The sequence below is a fragment of the Calonectris borealis genome, chromosome 21 (genome assembly GCF_964195595.1).
Source record: "Calonectris borealis chromosome 21, bCalBor7.hap1.2, whole genome shotgun sequence".
NCBI classification, from domain to species: Eukaryota; Metazoa; Chordata; class Aves; order Procellariiformes; family Procellariidae; genus Calonectris; species Calonectris borealis.
Window position 1 is genome coordinate 552,608 of NC_134332.1, and position 18,614 is coordinate 571,221.

Consider the following 18,614-nt stretch of genomic DNA (forward strand, 5'->3'; position numbering starts at 1 on the left):
AGTTGTCCCATATCACATAGGCATGATGGGGTTTGTTAAAAAACATGAGCCTCAGTCATTAAAATTAGTGTCTATTCAGCTATTCACACTAGCTCAGCAGAAAGAGCCAACATCAAGATTGAATCTTCAGAATCTGCACAACTTCAGCCGGCTAAGTCTCTGCTCCTTCCATCCTCCTGCCTTCTCTACCTCTACCCAGCCCTTACTCCCACTCTGCCATACCCTATTCCTCTGCTAGCCTTTTATGCCAGGCTTCTCCTTCAATTACCTCCTCTATCATTCCATTTCTCCCTAAACACTTCTCATTCCTTGAGAAAAGAATCACAGAATCATTTAGGTTGGAAAGGACTTTTAAGATCATCGAGTCCGACTGTTAACCTAACACTGCCAAGTCCACCACTAAACCATGTTCCTAAGCGCCTCATCTACACGTCTTTTAAGTACCTCCAGGGATGGTGACTCAACCACTTCCCTGGGCAGCCTGTTCCAGCTTGACAACCCTTTTAGTGAAGAAATTTTTCCTAATATCCAACCTAAACCTCCCCTGGCACAACTTGAGGCCGCTTCCTCTTCTCCTATCGCTAGTTACTTGGGAGAAGAGACCGACCCCCACCTCGCTACAACCTCCTTTCAGGTAGAGAGTGATAAGGTCTGCCCTCCTACTCGCTTCCTAGACCCGGTTGCTCACTGAAAGCTCAAGGACCAGTTCTCAGCTGACCCGATTTGGCAGGGTCCTGCGTTAGGAGGTGCTCCCCACATCCCACAGGGGTGTGACTCTGAACCCCGGCACTGGTGAAACCGTTCTTCTGGGGTGGTGTTGGGAGAGCCAAGAGGCAGCTTCTGGTGAACATCACCACAGCGTTAAGCTGTCATCGGTCTCAGCTATCCCCAACTTTCTTGCACTGGGGCAGCATCCCCTTTTCCAGGGGAAGCAGAACAAGACTCTGTATTGCTCTTCAGCGGCTCCAGCTCACAGCCCAGATGGTCTCAGGTGAGGACGCAATCTTTGGCAGGGACAAGGGGCAAGGTAGTTCACGTTCACAGGGGTCTATCTTAAACTGCCCCTGATAAATTCACCAAACTGCCTCTTTTGATGGCCACAGTTTGATTCAAATTAAATCAAAACCAGTCTATCTTACATGCATTAGAAACAAGCTAAACTGAACCAAAACAAGCATGCCCCTTTGGGGAAATAAACTCACTTAAATAACAGTGAAATAAAACCAAGAGAAACTGAATCTCTGTGGGTCCTCTGTGTGTCAGAGGGACGGTCTCTACCACAGGAGCCAGCCCTTAGCTGGTTTTAGGTGCGGGTGTACTGATGGCACTCGGCAACGGCATTCTCAGAAACTGCAGTCTTGGGTAAAGGCACAACAGCTCCACTTCCACCGACTGGCCTGACACCCAGCAGCTGAGGCAATCCACCACCACCTGCCTGTGCTTGTGCACATGTGCTTGTATCCGCGGCAAGGAAAGTCAGTCAATGGAGAAACTCGCTCAAACCCTCCCAAGGGAGTGTCCAAAATATCATAAACTGTACACAACCGGGCAAAGTCACTTCTGAAGCAATTAATACCACGAACTTTCCAGAGTCTACCCTAATGTTACCTTGTTCTTTCTGAAAACAGTACGCAGTGTTTTCTAAATTTTCTGTTACATTATAGGATTTTTTTTTTTTTTAATACCATCCTTGTTTTAAGTGGCAACCACAAGGCTATTGGGAAACATAAGCTGACTTCAACAGAATTTTTATGCTTGTGTTTTGAATAGGAGCTATCATCCCCTAGAAAATGGGCTACTTAGAGACATCTAATGGCAGATTCAGGTGATTAGCATTAGGTTATGCATCATCATTTGGGCAAGGAAATCTCAGACTGAAGGCTGCCTTCTGTTGTAAATCAGGAGTTATTGCAGGCATTTCAGAGAAAAGTTTAAGAGGTAAACTTTAAGGTAAAACAGACAACATATGCAAAGTCTGTGGAAGAGTTTTGTCTGGTGAAATTTTGTGCTGCAGTTCCACTGTGCTTTTGTTGTTGTACACTGAGAGGTACTGTTGTTTATTCTTTTACAAAGTTACTTATTAAAATAGCAAAAGGATAATAAAAACAAAAATGAGCATAGTATTTATAGGCTGACTTCACTTACAGGTCCCAGAGCATTTCTGCAGAGACAACAAACCGTTTTCTGCATTTCCTGTCACTCTGCGTGTGATTCTGTTTCCTACTTACAGATAGTGAAATAATCAATGGAGGATTCCTTTGATTTTTCTTAATTAATACAGCAAGTCCATGGCATAGGCAGAATGAGATTCCATTTGTCGCCTTTAAAACCCAAGCCTTTCTAAATGCTCTCACTGCCTACCTTAGAGAGCCATTTAAAAATTCATATTCCCCCACGAAGTGCAGCATGAGAGACCTTAACAGTGAGTGGGACAAATAGACCCTTCCTTAAATAGTTAGGCTGCTCTCAAGGAGCACGTTCAGGATCACTCCCAGGCGACTTGACAGTGAGCTCTTCCCAGAAGGGGCAATCTTACCTCCCCCAGGACTTTCCTAATGCCAACAGCATTATTTATGCAGCTACACATCGAGTTGGATCAAGGAGCTGAACTAGCTGAAAACTAACGCTGAAATTGTTCTTTTTCAGTTTTCTTCTCTAGCTCAAGTGCCCAGCTGCATGAGCAGCAGGACCAGCACAGGGGAGGCACAGCTGGAGTGGCAAGGAGATCACCCCCACCCCTGAGCAGCTCACATTTAGATCAACGTAGGGTGCTTGTGGCACCACATACTCAGTTTGAACAGGTCCAACGGCCCTTTCCAGCTTCAGCACTCTCCATGTTAGGATCTCTTTCCTCCTACATAGTGCATGAGTTTTCACTGACTTTTTTCCTGAAGAAAGAAAAAGTCTTTAAAAACAGAACAGGAAGAAGGCAGGTGATGTAAATAATTTTTAGCAAAACAAAATCTGTATTTGGGACTTTGGCTGCGGCAGGTGTACTCAATGACAGGCATCTGCAAGACAGAAGAGCTGAGCGAGCTGCAGGGCACAGCCAGACAGGTACATCACAGGCCTGGGCAGTGTCTGAATGTGGAAAGAGGACGAGCAATTATGGGTGAGGTTAGTACTGTGACCTACAGGACAGTAACAATTGCTGCCTTATTTTGATTGTAAGTTAAATCAGTACTTACTGCAAACAGCCATGGGTTTGTAGAAAAGACAGGAGAATTATCTGTGGGAAGAAGGGTAGGGATGGGGAATAGAGCAAACCAATCATTTTATTCATATTGTCACTGCATCAGGAAAAATAGAGGGATTTCCATTCTCCAGATGGGGAAATGGAAGCAGAGCGGTGAAGATACAGGCCCAGAGAGTAGATCTCAGACCAACTCAGAACTAGGAATCAGGAGCTCCCAGCTCTGCCCATATTCCTCCAGGACGCTGCAGCAACTAAGGATCTCAGACCCTGCAGCAAAGGTGCCCAAAGTTCTCTGCTAACAATCCCCATACGGAGGGTCATAACCTTGCCCTCATTAAGGTCTTTGGGACTGTGACTACGTGGCTGCAATTCAAATGCTTTAAGCTGGTTCTGCTGCCCAAAAGAAGCACACCTGATCTGCAGACTCCCCCAGGCACACTTCTCGGGGGGAACAGGCCAGGCAGCAGTCAAAGCAGGTTTGCCACAAGTTGCACAAACACCTGCATCAGCAGTAGCAGAACATGAGAAGGTGGGAAGCAGCAGAAAGAGGGGAAGCCTTTCTTTTGGGAGTAGTGCTGAATGAAAATACTTAAAACTACAACCAGAGTCTGGGAACTACTACTCTAAAACAACACAAAAGAAGTAAGGACTATAATGATTACCAAAAGGATACACGGTATTAAGTTTTGTCTTTTAAAGCACATTTTAGGCAGAAAAGTAATAAGGGGAGGGGCTGGGGGGAATTCTTAGAGCTACTGACTTTGGTATTTCAGCACTGGTGACCATCCAGGGCAGACCTGCAGCTCACCAGGAGGAGAGCAGCCCGGGCTCCAGGCATACACAGCGTTAGGGTTTGTCGGGTGGTGTGCACACTGGATGCAGCATTAAGAATAAAGCCCAGAGCAGAAGGTGTACCATGTTCTGGGCAACAGGACGGATGGATCTGAACCTTTAGCACTTCCATGTCTTTTGCTCCTGTCACTGATCATCAACGGATAACTCCCAGGGGATCCTCTTGTCAGTGTAACCCAGCCACAACTGTTCATTTCACCCTAGTTTGCCCATCATTGCCTTACATAAACTTCCACATTTGAGTAACCTGGTGCTGGTACTTCCTTCTGTAATTTGTCTGGTAATTTGTTTAAACAAGCCCTGCTGCCAAAGGAATGAGATTCACCTCACTCTTTCTCCACCGAGCCTACTTGCTCTGGCCTCCCTGGGCCAGCACAGCTATCCGAACGGTGATGCAGCAGAGCTGGTCCAAGTTCAGGCTATCCCAAGCAAAGACTGGTTCCCCATACTTGGAACTGTGGTCTCCCATAAACATCCGAGCCATAACATATATGGTACAGACCCACATCATTTTCATCTCTGTACCTTCCACAGTGCTCAGGGAACTCTGGTGTTATTTGGGCCACGGTATGTAAAACACAGGAGCTCCGTGCAGATGATAAAGAGAGCAAATAAGGAGTGTGTGTGCTGGGAATGCAGTATGAAAATGCTTTTGTTTTGAAATAGGATGTCCCATGCAGAGGAAATGACTGCTGCCGAGGGCTAATACTAGCCTTTGCTCTCATTAGAAATCTAAACGGATTCACCCTGCAACACTCCTCCTTTTGAAAACTTAACTGAGTGGGAGAGAGCATCAAAACAAATCATTTCGGTTCAACTTAGGGGTGCATGCTATCCAGTGCTTGTAATCCTCAGTGCCATTAAAACACCACACAATCTTCACTATCACCACCTCACTGTCTGGTTACAAAATGTACTTGACAGCCGTGAAGGCTGGCACAGCACGGCCTGTCTGAGCCCCGCAGAGGGGCACCAAGAGCCAGGTGATAAGGCCCATGTCCCAGCCATTTGCTGCCTGCCTTATCAGCAAGCAACTCAAGGCATTCTCAGCACACTGATTATATTTCTGGGAAGGAAACAGGCTTCAGTTCACAATCAGTAATGGTCTATGAAAGCAAGGAAACATTTCTGTAAAACCAGACACTGCAGCACTCTTTGGTTTAGCTCCAGGCAACTCCAGGGGAGCGGAGGAGTTTTAAAGATCCATGTGTGTTAACGGTGGCTACAAAACACATGTTGCACTCCTCTGCTGAATGTCATATATTTGCTAAGAAAGGGGCATTGGCAATGCATAGGATTTGCAGCTCTGCCCCTCCTGAGCAATGGCCCTTGTAATGACATTCCTTCACAGCCCACCTTCAGCTGAGACCACAACCTCACCGTGCTGGAACCTACCCCATCTACCCAGTGCCATGGCTATGTCGGGTACTTCGAGGCCCTTTCGTAAGCCTGCCTGTATCTCCTATAAATATTATATAATAGCGTTCCTGGGAAGAGTTACTATGGAGATTGGAAAGCTTCCCTTACGGCAGTGACAGAAAGCTGCAGTTTTATTCCAGATATGAAAGCAGTAACTAGAACACAAATCCTGATAAAACAGGGCACAAACCAAAAAGCTTTCCTGAGGCTTTCAGTAACGAGACAAAAAGCAGCAAAGCTACAGTGGGTAGCTCAGCTGTTGGCATTTTTGGCCTTGCTGTATTAATGGCAAGCAGGTACACATCCACGCAGGTTCGTCGACAATGCAGTTAGTCAACACGTACCAAAGAGTTGTGTTGCTGTGCCAGCAGGATGCAGCTCATCCATACTGTCCATAGCACAAATATTCACTTTCTGTAAAGTCAACTCCTTTCTCTTACATAATTCACAAGCTGGTATTAGCTACCTGATCTCAAACATGTACCAGTGAAGCACGTGGATGTGTTCTGGTCTGCGGGCTGCACGAAGCCTCTGCACAGATCAAGACTCTTTAACTAGCAGATGTCCAGGTACGTGCTTAACGATGCAGTATGTATTTCAAGACACAATGGTTTCATTCTCACCCCGTCTTTCACTGGAAATCAAGTGTCTTAACAACAACACTGTGCTTCTGTACACATTCATGACTGCTTGCTAAGACACTAATTCTCTAAATTAAGCACTACTGGCATATCTAACAGATGTGCTATGCATAAAGGCACCAAATGCTCTCCCTAGTAAAGCAGAGAGCTTCAAAATATATCAATTCAAAAGCACAGTCAATAGCGATAATACTAAACAAAGCAAGAAAAGCCTCAAACCCCAAAGTGCTAACCTCTCCCTTCACGTTCTTTTTCAGATTAAGATCCAAGATAAGCTTTATTCCTCCAACACGTGTGCCTTTACAGAAATTGTTCAGTGCCACGTTTACAAATCAGTCTCTCTCCCAACTGCCAATCTCCCGGCCTTCTGCAATCTGACTTCACTGCCTGCCTGGATCCACACAGACAAGCTGATACTCACAGTGCTCTCTGGTACCGTCTCTATTTTCAGCCAGGATGACATAACTACTGTCCCCATCTCACAACTGTTACTTTGGGATGTATTTCACATACTTGCAGTACCCTCCTGACACATTATATTAGAAATAACCTTTACTGAGCTTCAAGGGAAAAACACAACCCTAAGCCTTGACACTGAAAGGAAAAAAATTCTGAAAACGATCCCTGAGAAAAGAGTAAATGTATCAGTTGCAGAAAAGATAGTATGAAATTATGTACCAAGAGCACATAAAGGCATACATCACTCATCTTTTATTAAAGCCTCGCAGAGTAAAGCTTTTCAATAGACCCTTATCATATAACCACTAGAGCTTAATTATAAATAGCATTATCCTGGGCTGCAGGGAAGGTCACCCACACACTCAGGGGAGTTACCCTCTTGATGCTTTAACTGACTAAAATTGATTTACAAGGAACCTCTCTTGTGCCACAGTCAGCCGAACGCAGGCAGCCGTTCAGGCCATCTGCTGACTGGGGACACCGCTGCACTACAGGTTCCCAAGTCCCGCACAGAAAGATAAAAGTTTCCCATCCCTTACTCCTCCCACGCTTCCGCAAGCTCTAACATTTAATTGCAGACTTGGCTTTGGGCGAATACTGGCAAAAGCACCACCGTGCACAACGAAAGCATCTGCATTTCACAGTCCCACCGGGATCCCTGGGCACGCTATGGGGCATCAGATGGGACGGACCGATGCGGCTTGCCTCCCGCCCGGGGCTGGCTGTGCCCCCCGACAGACCCCCCCGAAGCCGGGCTCCGACTCACTGTTATACTGGACTCCCTTGGCAAACCTCCTCTGCAGAGCCTGGTTCATGGACTGCAGCCCCGCAGGGATATTCTTGTCTCTGACCGGAGTCTGGTCCGAGCCCACCAGCTTCTTCAGGGCTGAGAACATCTTTCTGGTCCCACACCTGCGCCACCACCTCCAGGAAAAGGGCGGCTGCTCCGGGGCTCAGGGGCAGGGCGGCCCCGGGGGGCGCATAGGGGGAGGTCACGGCTCGGGGGGGTGCGGGTGAATCAGGGCTGGGGCCGGGCTGGTCCGGCCATGAGGGGCCTCCCGGGCTCGGCAGGGCGAAGGTGTGCGGGCTCGGCCCGGCCCGGCCCGCCGCGGCGGGGAGGGGGCTCAGCCGGGGCCCCGCCGTGTGCCGGGGAGGGGGCCCTAACCGGGCATGGCCCGGGACTGGCGGCGCGGGGGTAAGGGGGCGGTGGGGCCGGTGCGGCGGCTCAGCCCCGCCGGGCGCCGCCGCTCGGGGCCGGGCGCGGGGAGCGGAGGCGGCACGGCGCTCCCGCCTCCGCCGCCATCTTGCCTCTTCCGCCTCGCCGCCGGGGGACGGGGCGCGCGCGGCGCCGGCTACGGCGGCTGGCAGGGGCCAGCAGGGCGCGGGGCGCGGAGCGCGGCCGGCGGCGGGGCCCGCGCGTGTCCTGGGCCCGCGCGGCCGGGGCACGCCGTGGGCACGAACCCCGGGACCCCCTGTGACCCCCCCCAAAGCCAACTGTGACCTAACCCTTCCAGGACCCCCGCAGTCTCCTCATGCGACCCCCATAACCCCTGTCATCCCCTCCTGGGACCCCCATAATCCCCCAAGACCCTCGCAATCCCCTCCTGTGAGCTTCATAGGCCCCCCACCCGTGACCCCCATAAACCCTGTAACCCCCTCCTGGAACCTCCATAGCTACCCTGTGACCACCATAACCCCTGTAATCCCCTCCTGGGACCCCTATAGCCCCCTGTGATCCCCATAACCCTTGTAATCCCCTCCTGTGACAACCCCATTTTCCCCCTGTGACCCTCATAACCCCATAATTCCCTCCTGTGACCCCTCAGGGTCCCCTCTGACACCCCGTAATCCTTTGCTGTAAACCCCCCGTAACCCCCCGTGATCGTCACCCCTCCTCATGATCCCTACCCCGGCCCATGACTGGGCCTCCCCAGTCCCCCCATGACCTTGATGCAGGAGCAATTATTCACCTTCAGGGAGGAGCAGGCACCCGTTCCCCCCCTTGCTGACCCCTTCCTGGCTGCCCATCACCATCCCCTGGGAAATGGAGGGCTGAACCCCAGCCAGCGGGACTTAGGGGTGGTGCCCCGGTTGGCCACCCCAGCACCGTATGGGCAGAGGGCAATGGGCTGAGGAAGGGGCAGAGACTCAGTGGGGAGCACCCAGCAGCCCCGCAAAGTGGGGGACACCCCACCAGGGAGGCCAGTGAGGACCCCACAGCATCCCCCGCCCCTCCTGGACTCCACACCCTGCTCCCCACCAGCTCGAGGATGGACACTGGGCTCGTTGGTCACGTTAGAGACATTTACTGTTGGAGACATCTCCTGTGCTGCTGGCAGCTGCCGGCACCCTCCTGCGGGGCCCCGGTGCTGGGCGCCGGCAGCTCGTCCTCCGCCCGCGTCAGTTTGACAGATGCAGGAACTCCTCGTCCTCTGCAAGCGGAGAGACGCACAGGGTGACGGACAAACCCACAGACCCTCCCTCGCCCCGCAGTCAGATGGCGATGGTTGCTCCTTCCCACTTTGTCCCTGCCGTCAGTGATGGGGGGAAGCAGTCTAGACCCTTCGTGCACCCCCGTGCTGTCCTGGGATGTCACTTTGTGTCCCACCACCTGCCATGGTGGCATTAATGCACTTTATATTGGTGACAGGGATAATAAAAGATGGGTTCTGCCCTAAGACATGTTACTCTGGCCCCACCTCCCATCCTTAGCCCCTAGCTAAGCCCCTAGCTCCTGCCCCGCTGGGAGCAGGCTGTGGTTGAACACCCCTGAATTCACCCCTCTCTACAGGAAGATTTCCCCTGACGCTCCTGAAAACCTGCTTGTCCATTCACCAGGGGTAAGTGGTGCCCATTGTGTCTCCCAAGGAGGTTCAATATGGAAACCCCTGTGCTGACTAGAGCTGGCGGGTCTGGCAGGCGTCGCACGGAGAGTAGACCTCTGGCAGGGACCCCGGTGTGGTCCTTATTTGGTGTCAGGGTTCCTACACCCTCCCCAAATCTTTCAGCCACTCTTCCCTCACTGGCATCCTCTGCCTGGGGGCTGGCATCTCCACTGCTCACCACTGCACCCCATCCTGCTCGGGCCTGTTTCCCCTTTTATCAAGACGGTTTTGAAGTTCAGTCATGGCCTCAGTACATCTGCAGCCTATACGTACCCCGCTGTGCGATACTGTCTGTAGATTAACGACCATATTCCTCAGTCCGTCAGAGTCCCCAGCCCAGGACAGACCCATCCCAGGCACAGCACAAAACCATCCCAGACTCATCCTGGACCCATGACAAACCCACCCCAGGCTTATCCCGGACCCAGGATAGATCCATTCTGGACCCATCCAGACCCAGGACAGATCCATCCCAGACTTATCCTGGACCCAGGATAAACCCATCCTGAACCCATGCAGATCCAGGACAGACCCATCCCAAGACCCATCCCAGATCCAGGACAGCCCTGTCCCAACCCCAGGCAGACCCAGCACATCCAGCCCAGAGCAGGACGGGAGATGGTGCAGGCTGCTGCCCCGGCTCCCCCGGCACAGCGCAGTGCGGTGCGGGCAGGGTGCAGGCAGGGTGGGGGTACCTGCCAGCGGAGGAGCCCCGCAGTACTCCTTGCACTCCTTCTCCGAGTAGAACTGGTTCCCGTTGCCCTTGCAGCCTCCGTAGCTGAACGTGATGCACTTGCCCTGAGCCGCGTCGAAGGCCCAGCGTGTCACCGGCTTCTGGCAGGGACCCTGGACGATGGGCAGCCTGCAGGCAGCTGCGGGGACAGGGGGCTGCTCTGAGCGCAGGGGGTTCAGGGCCCCCCACACCTCCCACATGGATGCCGGACACGTGGGGTTCGAGGCCACTCTCAGATTCCCTCTGATGCCTCAGCAAAGGCACCTCCCGTGCCCTCGCCCCGCTAGGATGTCTCCTGGTCGCCCCACTCACCCTCCGTCCGGCACGCCTGCAGGCACTCCTTCTCCGAGTAGAAGTTGTTGCCGTTGCCCAGACAGCCACCATAGAAGAAGGTTTCACAGGCCATGGAGGAGGAGTTGTAGAAGAAGCGGGAGAGCATCCCACTGCAGGGCCCGGGGTCCCGGCTCAGCCGGCACGAGTCTGCGGACGAGCGCGGCATGGGCTGTCACAGACAAGCGGGGATGCAGGGCAGGGGGACGCCTGATGCAGCCCCCCTCCCCTGGGACGTACCTTCCTTATTGCCGATGTAAGGGGGCAGGGGTCCCGTGGCTGAGCCCTCTTCGGGGGGCAGGACTGCTCTCCGCGCCCTCTGCGCAGGGAAGGAAGCACAGAGCTGCCGTCAGCCCCTGCCCATGGGACCTGCTGCCCACCCCATCGCCCCTGGACCCCCGTTGCCCCCGGGATGGGCTATGTCAGGGGCAGCTCTGCTGGGTGCTGCAGCCCGTGCAGGCTCCAATCCTCCTCGATGCTCCCAGCACGTCTCCAGTCATTGATCTTGGGTCAACAGGCTGTGATCCCTCTACAACTTACAGTCTTCCCAGCCCAGTGCTCGTCCTGGGTTGGCACCAGCATCGTGTATTTTGGATAAAGACACCCAAAGTGCCCCAGTCACGCCATGTGCTGGGCTGGGGATGTCTCTCTCCTCTCACTGACGCAGGGTGGTGTGTCCTCCAGATGCGTTACCTGCTCTCAAGTCAACTGGGCTGTTTCTCCTATGGAAGTCCCATTCCCTCTTGAAAATCCTTCTAAACTCAACCCTGCAAGATCGGGAGGTGCTAGGTGACTGTACCCAAAGGATCAGTGGGGCGCTGAGCTGCCTCCCCATCCCTGGAGGGGGAGTCCACAGCCTGGCTGGGGCACCCACAGCCAGGCAAGGAGCAAGGACACATCAGGCTCCACATGTGACAACTTTCACCCTGTGAAAAAATCAGAGTAGGAAAGGGCCATTGCCTTCCACTTGGAAACGAGCCCTGGTGCCCACTTGTCCCCTGGGGCCCTCAGCCTGCAGCCCTGTCTGTGCCCCTGTCCTCGCAGGCAAAGCCCATCAGTGGAGATGAAAGAGCCTCTCCCAGGGCAGTCAGTGGAGCCACTGCCCAAACGTGTCCTGCCCACGGAACCTGGTCCCCGGACACCAGGTCTCCAGTAGGTTTGGCTTGGAGGGGATGTCCCCAGCCTCGATCCATCCAGGGTGGGCCACTCACCTGGGGGGCAGTTGCAGTCTCCTGGGGGACACATTCACCTGGCCCAGATGACAGGAGAGAAGATCAGCAGCGTGAGAGGCGTGGTGTCCTGACAAACTCATCTCACCATGGTCCTGCACCATGCACACACGGGACCCCGGGGAAGGGGATGCCCTCCCAGTTTCACCCCAGCGTTCTTCCCCTCTTGCTGCTTTCCACCTCCCCCTCGCAGGAGCATCACCCTGCAATCCCCACACCCACCTGCATCATGCTAGCACTTTCTGGCTCCTGGGCTGACCAAGGCGCTCCTCAGGTCCTGGGAGCACCCAGCCATGGGGAGCAGTCGTGAGTGTCCCTGGGTGTCCTGCGCCCTCATCCCAGCACAGTGTTGTGGGGTGCATTGACCCAACAGCCCAGCAAGGACCCCACCAACTGGAAGCTGGTGGAAGCCTGACTGATACGTGGCCTTGTCTCCTTCCCATCCCATCCTACCAAAGCCTTTGCCTCTTCCCCCTCCATCCTGACCGCCCCCCTTCTCCCCACCCTCACACACCAAGAAGGAGCAGCCCCAGTGCACCGGCATGCCGGGGCGACAGGCAGTGGGAGAGGCGCGTGCCTCGTGGTAGGTTACCTCTGTTGGCCAGGATGAAGATGGAGTCCGCGGGGATGCCTATCTCCAAAGCCAGCTGCTGGAAAGCCTCAATGAGATCCTCCCGCAGCTCTGGGCTCCTCCCTGGGCAAGGGAACAGTCTGTGAGGGGATTGGCATAGGAGGGGGTCTGCATGCAGCCCCCCAACCACCCACTGACCCGCAGAGCTCAGGCAGCTGCAGGCAGGCCCAGTAACAGCCTCCCGGTCCTACCCAACCTTTCTCCATTATTCTTGGCCAGCCTTGACCAAGGCCTTGGACAAAGTGGTTTTAACATCTCTCAGTCACGAAAGCCAGCATCTCCTGCCACTTCAGGGCCTGGGTTTCTTCCAGGCAGATATTGCCACCTTCATCCCAAACAACAGGCTGGTTTGGATGTTGATGTGTGATGTGGCTCTAAGCTGAGCCATAAGACTCAACCTCTGCAGTGCCAAAGACGAGCTGGTCCACTTCCAAAGCCATGGTCAGGTCCCCCAAGGCCAAGGGAGCACCACCTTTGGTGGTATTTCTGAGCTGCATTGGCCCACCCCAGAGCCTGCTTGCCCACAAATGCCGTAGCCAGACGTACCGTACAGCTTCAGGGTGGTGCTTGGGCCAAAACTACTTTTCTTCTTCATCAGAATGACAGCGTATTCTTCATAGTTGGTGCGGAGCACATAGGACCGGATAGACACATCCCATTCTGGGTGAGACAGAGACACAGGGGACGTCATTCCTGCCCCGCAGGGAGCTACGGGGCAGTGTGAGACAGCCCCAGAGCTGGGGGCTGAACTCAGGCAGCTAATTCAAGAAAATAGCTGATTTTTGGGGAGCAGACTCTGACACAACCCTGACTCCCTTTAGGCTCACCAGCCTCTTCTTAGTCAAGGGGATTGGAAACCAAGGGTTGCGGACAACTGAGTTTTACCACCAATGCTCCTGAAACGTGGCTGGTAGGAGCCTGCCCCAGCTTGGGACCTTGGGGACAGGAGGGATCTGCTGGAATGTCTCATAGTCCCGTGCCTATGCAGGGACAGTGCTGAAACAGCCCCTTTCCCCCAGCTTCACTCCGTACTTTGGCTGGAAATGACCCAAACTGTGGAGTGCCTTCTGAGCCCTGCTCTCCTAAACCCCTTCCCCAGCTGCTGGCTGTGCCCGGCACTGGTTCCCATCACCCATGCCGCAGCTCTCCGGGCCGACCAGGTGGGCAGCGAGCCCAACTTACTGGGGTTATAGTAGGTGTATTTGCCGGGGATGCTGGTTTTCTGGTACTCTCCTGAGATGTGTGTGCAGTCACCTTGCCTGGAGGGAGGAGGAAAACAATCAGCTGCTCGGAGTGATAGTTCTTCCTGGTTATTGCACAAAAATCTTGTCTGGGGCACCAAGGCCATGGCACAGGACCCCTCAAATCCCCCTACCCAAGGCATTGGGTATCTGAGCCCGATCCAGCCCCTCCTCAGGGTTCTGATGCCAGCCAGAGCAAGCAACCCTCATGTCTTGTCCCAGCCCCTGCGAGATGCAGCGCCCCTGGGTGGGGTGGCTTTGGGGGGAGGCTCGAGCACCCACGTCAGTGCCCCATACCGCAGCCTGGTGCTGGCAGTGCTGATCTGGTCGGCACTGGGGCCGGGGCCCAGCACCAGTGTGCCCATGCTGAACTTCTCCTTGTAGTTCTTCATCCATTTGCAGGTCGTGCCGATGGCGATGTCGTACCACTTCCCGTACATCTGCGGGGAGAAGAAAGGGACGTCTCTGCCACGAGCCCTCTCCACCAAGGTGGGGCATCTCCTGGCTTTCTGCAGAGCTGAAATATTCATGGCCAAGAAAGCAACTGCGGGGCGATGGTGCAGGGTGCCGAGGCCAGAGCTGCTGGAGAATTTGGGAAGCGGATCAACATCATGCAGGATTTTCCTGACCACCAGGCAGGGCTGGAGGCATCAGACTGGCATCTCCCCGTGTGTGCTGGGGGGCCCAGACCCAGGCACACGTGCAGGGCCGTGCAGAGCCTGGCAGGGGACAGGGCTGGCTGCAGATCTCCCAGGCACTCTGCATCCCACACGAATCTTTCATGCTGGGGCTGCCTGCGGGCCCTGCCCACACCTCTTGGGCTGGGCAGATCAAGAGACGTCTCATGGGATTCATCTGCCCTGGCTGCTCGGGCTCCAGCCGCCCTGCCGAGGTGTTTGCTGGGGTAAGGCCATCCCGAAGGCTGGTGCCGGCGGGGTGGCACCCCCTGACCGGCACCCTGGGAGGGCCACGCTGCCAATACCTGTCCCGCACAGCCTGACATGGGCATGGGTAATATCTCCCTCCTTTCTGGAGGAAAATGAAATAAAGCTTTCCCCCATCCCTTCTGCCCCCAGAATTAAGGGACCGCAAGCCGCCGTTACCCGCTCAGCCTCAAAATTCTCCTGCACTTGGATATCCTCATCCTGGTCCCCGACAGGCGTCCCGCTGGCCACAGTGAAGAGGAGAAGGGAAAGGAGACCCCAAAACATCATGGCTGGTGGATTCAGAGTGCTGCTGAGCCCCAGCGCACCCACAGGATCCCGGACTCTGTGCTGTCCCCACTGCGCAGCGCTGTGACCTTCAGACCACAGCCAGCGGGGCTGGCCAGCCCGGCTGCGGGGGCTGCCGGGGAGGCGTGGGGCAGCTGGTGGCCCCGCATGGCCCTGGCCATGTGGCCCCGGGGCTCACTGCTGCCCTCGGTGGCGGCGGGGATTTGCAGAGAGCTGTTGTGGGGTGCAGGAGGGGAGACGAGCATCGTCCTGCCATGCCAGGCTGAGATCCTCACCCTCGCCTGTTCCTACACCTCTGCTTGGCCCAGACGTGGGGACAGGACCTGCCCATCAACTTTATTCCACCTTGGGATTCATATTCCTACCCTGGTGTCCTGCAAAGAGCCCTGATGGTGCCCCCAGCCCCGGCAGACCAGCCTGACCCTGCAGAGAGGAGAGGACTGAGGGGTCCCCACCCTGCGTAACTCTGACCAGTGTCTGTAGGGACCAGAGCCCGGGCTGCCTGCTCCCCTTCTGGATCCCCTTCCCCGGGGGTCCCAAACCGGTGGCCAATGCCCGGGGGCCAGCTGGGTGTCACCCACCCCACAGCTGAGGGTCCCCAGGCCTGGCAGATGTGGGAGGCGTGGGGGAATGCCGTCCCTCCCCACCACTGTTTGCCTTCGCAGGATGATTAACTGAAACCAAACAGCCCGAGGGAAACAGCAAACAGAGCAAAGGGCAGGAGCCCCTCTCCGGGTCGGTCCCCAGCCCAGTATTTACAGAGAAGGGCCGGAGCCGGAGGCACGCTTGCAGGAGCCCGCCGGACTTTCACCCCTCCTCTCCACTGCGGGCCACCAACGGGCCCTTTGCGTGGGACTGATGGATGCGCTGCCCAGCCACCACGGGCTGCCCGGGGAGGCAGGGACAGCCCGAGCAACTCGTCACACACATGTCCTTGTGTCACACCTGGGGTGACCTCGGGAGCGAGGGGGACCTTTGGCCGTGGGGCAGACCCCTCTAATGAGCCCACCTCATTAACCCGCCCGGTGCTTCTCTCTCTCTGGAGGAGCCCACCTCGGTCCAGAAGCAGCCCTGGGCTCCCGCCGCCCGAGCTGGGGCTGCGGGAAGCCGGCGCTGGCCTGGGGGACCCTCCCCGCGCAGGGGTCCCCGCTGCCCCCGGCCCCTCCGGCGCTAGGTGGCAGCCGGCGGCAAGGAATGACAGCCCGGTCCCGCTCCCCGGCCCCGCTCCCGCTCCCCGCCGCGCTGCAGCCCCCGGCGGGCGGGGGCAGCCGCTGTGCCCCCCGGGGCGGCCCTTCCTCCGGCGGCAGGGCCGGGGCAGGTCCCCGGGCAGCGACGGGCGGCGGCGGCTGGCGGCGACAGGCAGTGGGAACCGGCAGCAACGGGCAGCGGGGCCGGCCCCGGGAGCTCTGCACGGCAGGAACAGCGGTTGGCAGCTCGGAGCGGGGCCGGGGCAGCTGGCGGGCAGCAGGGAGCGGTCAGCGGGGCAGGGCCGGCCCCCCGCGCGGAAGAGGCCTTGCCTGGCACTCGGGCACAGAAACGCCCCGGGGGGCAAATGCGCCCAAACAGCGACGGACACAGGACACGCTCCTAAGTACCCTCTTCGGGGACCAGTCTGCTTTACTGGGAGCACACGTGCCCCATGCTGGGACTTGGCAAGGGAGGGAGGGGGATGCGTGACCCTGGCATCAGCCGTCGGTCCTGCTGCTGCTCGGCTCCTCTCCTCCTGCCGCTGGTGCTGGGGGGAGCGGAGGGAGCCGCTCCCTTCCAAAGGACAACATCTGGGGAAGCTGCAGGCCCGGGCCACATCCAGCCCGGTCCTCTCCTCTTCTGTGAACACAGCGCGTGGCTGTGACCGTGGGTCTGTGGGCACCAGTTGCGCTGGGAAAGCTGGGGAACAGCTGTACTGGCTGCAAAACTCAGCTCATGCACGTTGCCTGTGCTGAGAAAGGCCAGGGAAGTGGTGCAGCCCCTCATCCCCATGCTCACTTCCGAAAACATGCTTGCTGTCCCCATCCCCATTCCCAAGGCTGCGGCTGCGTTTGTGCCAGGATCACTTAACGGCTGTTTTGGCAGGGATGGGGATGGAGAAACTCGCCCCCGCTGCCAGAGCACAGGCTCTCCAGGGAGGGGGGCTGCTGGGGTCCCATGCCTGGCAGCCCCGGGGAGCAGCAGCCGGGACAGGCGGCTCTGGGTGCCTGGGGAGGGACGTTCCTGCGGATGGCTCTGGCAGGCGGACGGGGCAGCAGTGGTCCTGCGGGAGCTGCGGGGCGCTAGGAGCTGCCAATTTGCAGGAAGTTTAGAAAATGCTTTGGTTTCAGACCAGCTTGGACAGAAACCAAATGTAAGGAGAAACCACCAGAAAATTCCCGCAGACCAAATCTCCCCAGCCCCACCAGCACTGAGAGGCCCCCAGCCCCCAGCAGCCCCCACGGGGCCGGGCAGCGCTGCGGGGGCACGGTGGGGCTGGCACGGGGGCAGAACCTGGGGGAATGCCAGGCACTGCGAGCAGCACCCCAAGGCCCCATGCCCTGGCCTGGTGGCTGGTGGCACATCAGGCAGACCCCTGCAGAGGTGAGGGCCACCAGGACTCAGTGTCCAACAGTGGAAAAAGAAGATGCTATTTATTTACACGGGCCTGACTCCCCTCCTCTCCCGCTCCCCACCAGTATCACGGGTTAGAGGAGACAGACATTCTTGGCTAGTCCTTTCAGTGTCCCTTTATGAACCTGTTGTCCACGAGCTCATCCAGTCCCTTTCTGAACCTGCCAGTGGTATCTGGCTTCTTCCCCCCGTGCGGCAGCAAGCTCTAGAAGTTCAAACCCTGCTATGTAAAGAAGTTTTATCTTTGTTTTAAACCCATCTCCTGCTAGTGCTCCTTACTCCACGGACTGCTGCAATACTATAGTTTCATGCTCGGCTTGTCCACCACCTTCATGATTCTGCAAGCCTCAGTCATATCCGCCCTTGACCTTCCCCTTTCCAAACAGGGGAGTCTCAGCCTTGCCAGTCCCCTCTCATACAACAGGTCTAGAGAAAGTCAACTCCTCTACTTCCTTGAGCTGTGGAAACCAGACCTCAAGCACACAGCACCCAAGATGAGGGCTCACCAAGGTTTTGCACAGTGTCAAAACACTTTCCGTCTTGTTCTGAACAGCTTTCTTGATCATACAATATTTTGATGACTTTTTTGGTAGCTGCTGCCCATTAACAGTTCTCTGAAATGACCAGGTCAGTGATGGCTCCCAGCTCTCCTCCTGAGTTTAACCACCTGTCCCAAGCTCCGTGCCGATACCCCACTCTGATTGCTTCTCTCTTGAAGCATCACCTTCATTTCTCTGCACCAAAGCTCTCCTCCTACCTCTATGCCCCTCGGTTTTGTGAGGTCTTTCTGAAACTCCTTGCCATCAACACAGCCTTTGGCCATCCAGAAGAGCTGTGTCATCTGTGAACTTGAAGCATTCCCTGTTCACTCCCTTCTCCTGAGGATGGATGAAGATGTCAAATATGAAACTGCTCCCAGGGCTGGTCCCTGGGGGACTCCACTGCTGACTGTCTTCCATCCTGAGAGTGACCATTCAGCCCTATGTGTAGCTTCTGATCCTTCAATCACCTTTCAGTTCACGGGAGAGCCTTTCTTCTGCTCCCCCCAAGTTTGTTTCTTTAATAACCTTTGGCATGATGCCTCGACAATCCGGACAGCTGATGTCGTCTGGATCCTCTGTATTTGAGACAGGGTACCCCCTTGCAGGAGCCCTGCCAGCTTCTC

At 55.9% G+C, this 18,614-nt stretch overlaps 2 protein-coding genes across 6 annotated transcripts in view; both read right to left on the bottom strand.

Annotated features, from left to right (window-relative positions):
• The window catches only part of RABL6 (RAB, member RAS oncogene family like 6), a 58,130-nt gene extending 50,260 nt beyond the window's left edge, over positions 1-7,870 (bottom strand). For 2 of the 5 annotated variants that reach the window (XM_075170188.1, XM_075170187.1), the window contains exons 1-2: positions 7,334-7,868; positions 2,752-2,888 (exon numbers count right to left, since the gene is read on the bottom strand). Coding sequence is in view for 3 of the 5 variants with exons in the window: in XM_075170185.1 (XP_075026286.1) it covers positions 7,334-7,463 (130 nt within the window). In the remaining 2 variants the exon portion in view is untranslated. Of the gene's footprint in view, positions 1-2,751; positions 2,889-7,333 lie in introns of all 5 variants that reach the window. The other 3 variants (XM_075170185.1, XM_075170184.1, XM_075170186.1) reach the window with 2 other exon arrangements.
• A 987-nt stretch (positions 7,871-8,857) lies between these two features.
• On the bottom strand, positions 8,858-14,886 carry AMBP (alpha-1-microglobulin/bikunin precursor). The gene is made up of 10 exons (XM_075170964.1): positions 14,720-14,886; positions 13,914-14,056; positions 13,558-13,634; positions 12,922-13,035; positions 12,337-12,438; positions 11,727-11,764; positions 10,756-10,834; positions 10,498-10,665; positions 10,148-10,324; positions 8,858-8,999 (listed from the first exon to the last, which is right to left on the bottom strand). Exons 1-10 carry the CDS (start codon positions 14,828-14,830, stop codon positions 8,968-8,970), a joined length of 1,041 nt encoding a protein of 346 aa, XP_075027065.1. The 5' UTR covers positions 14,831-14,886; the 3' UTR covers positions 8,858-8,967.
• Positions 14,887-18,614: the final 3,728 nt, after the last annotated feature.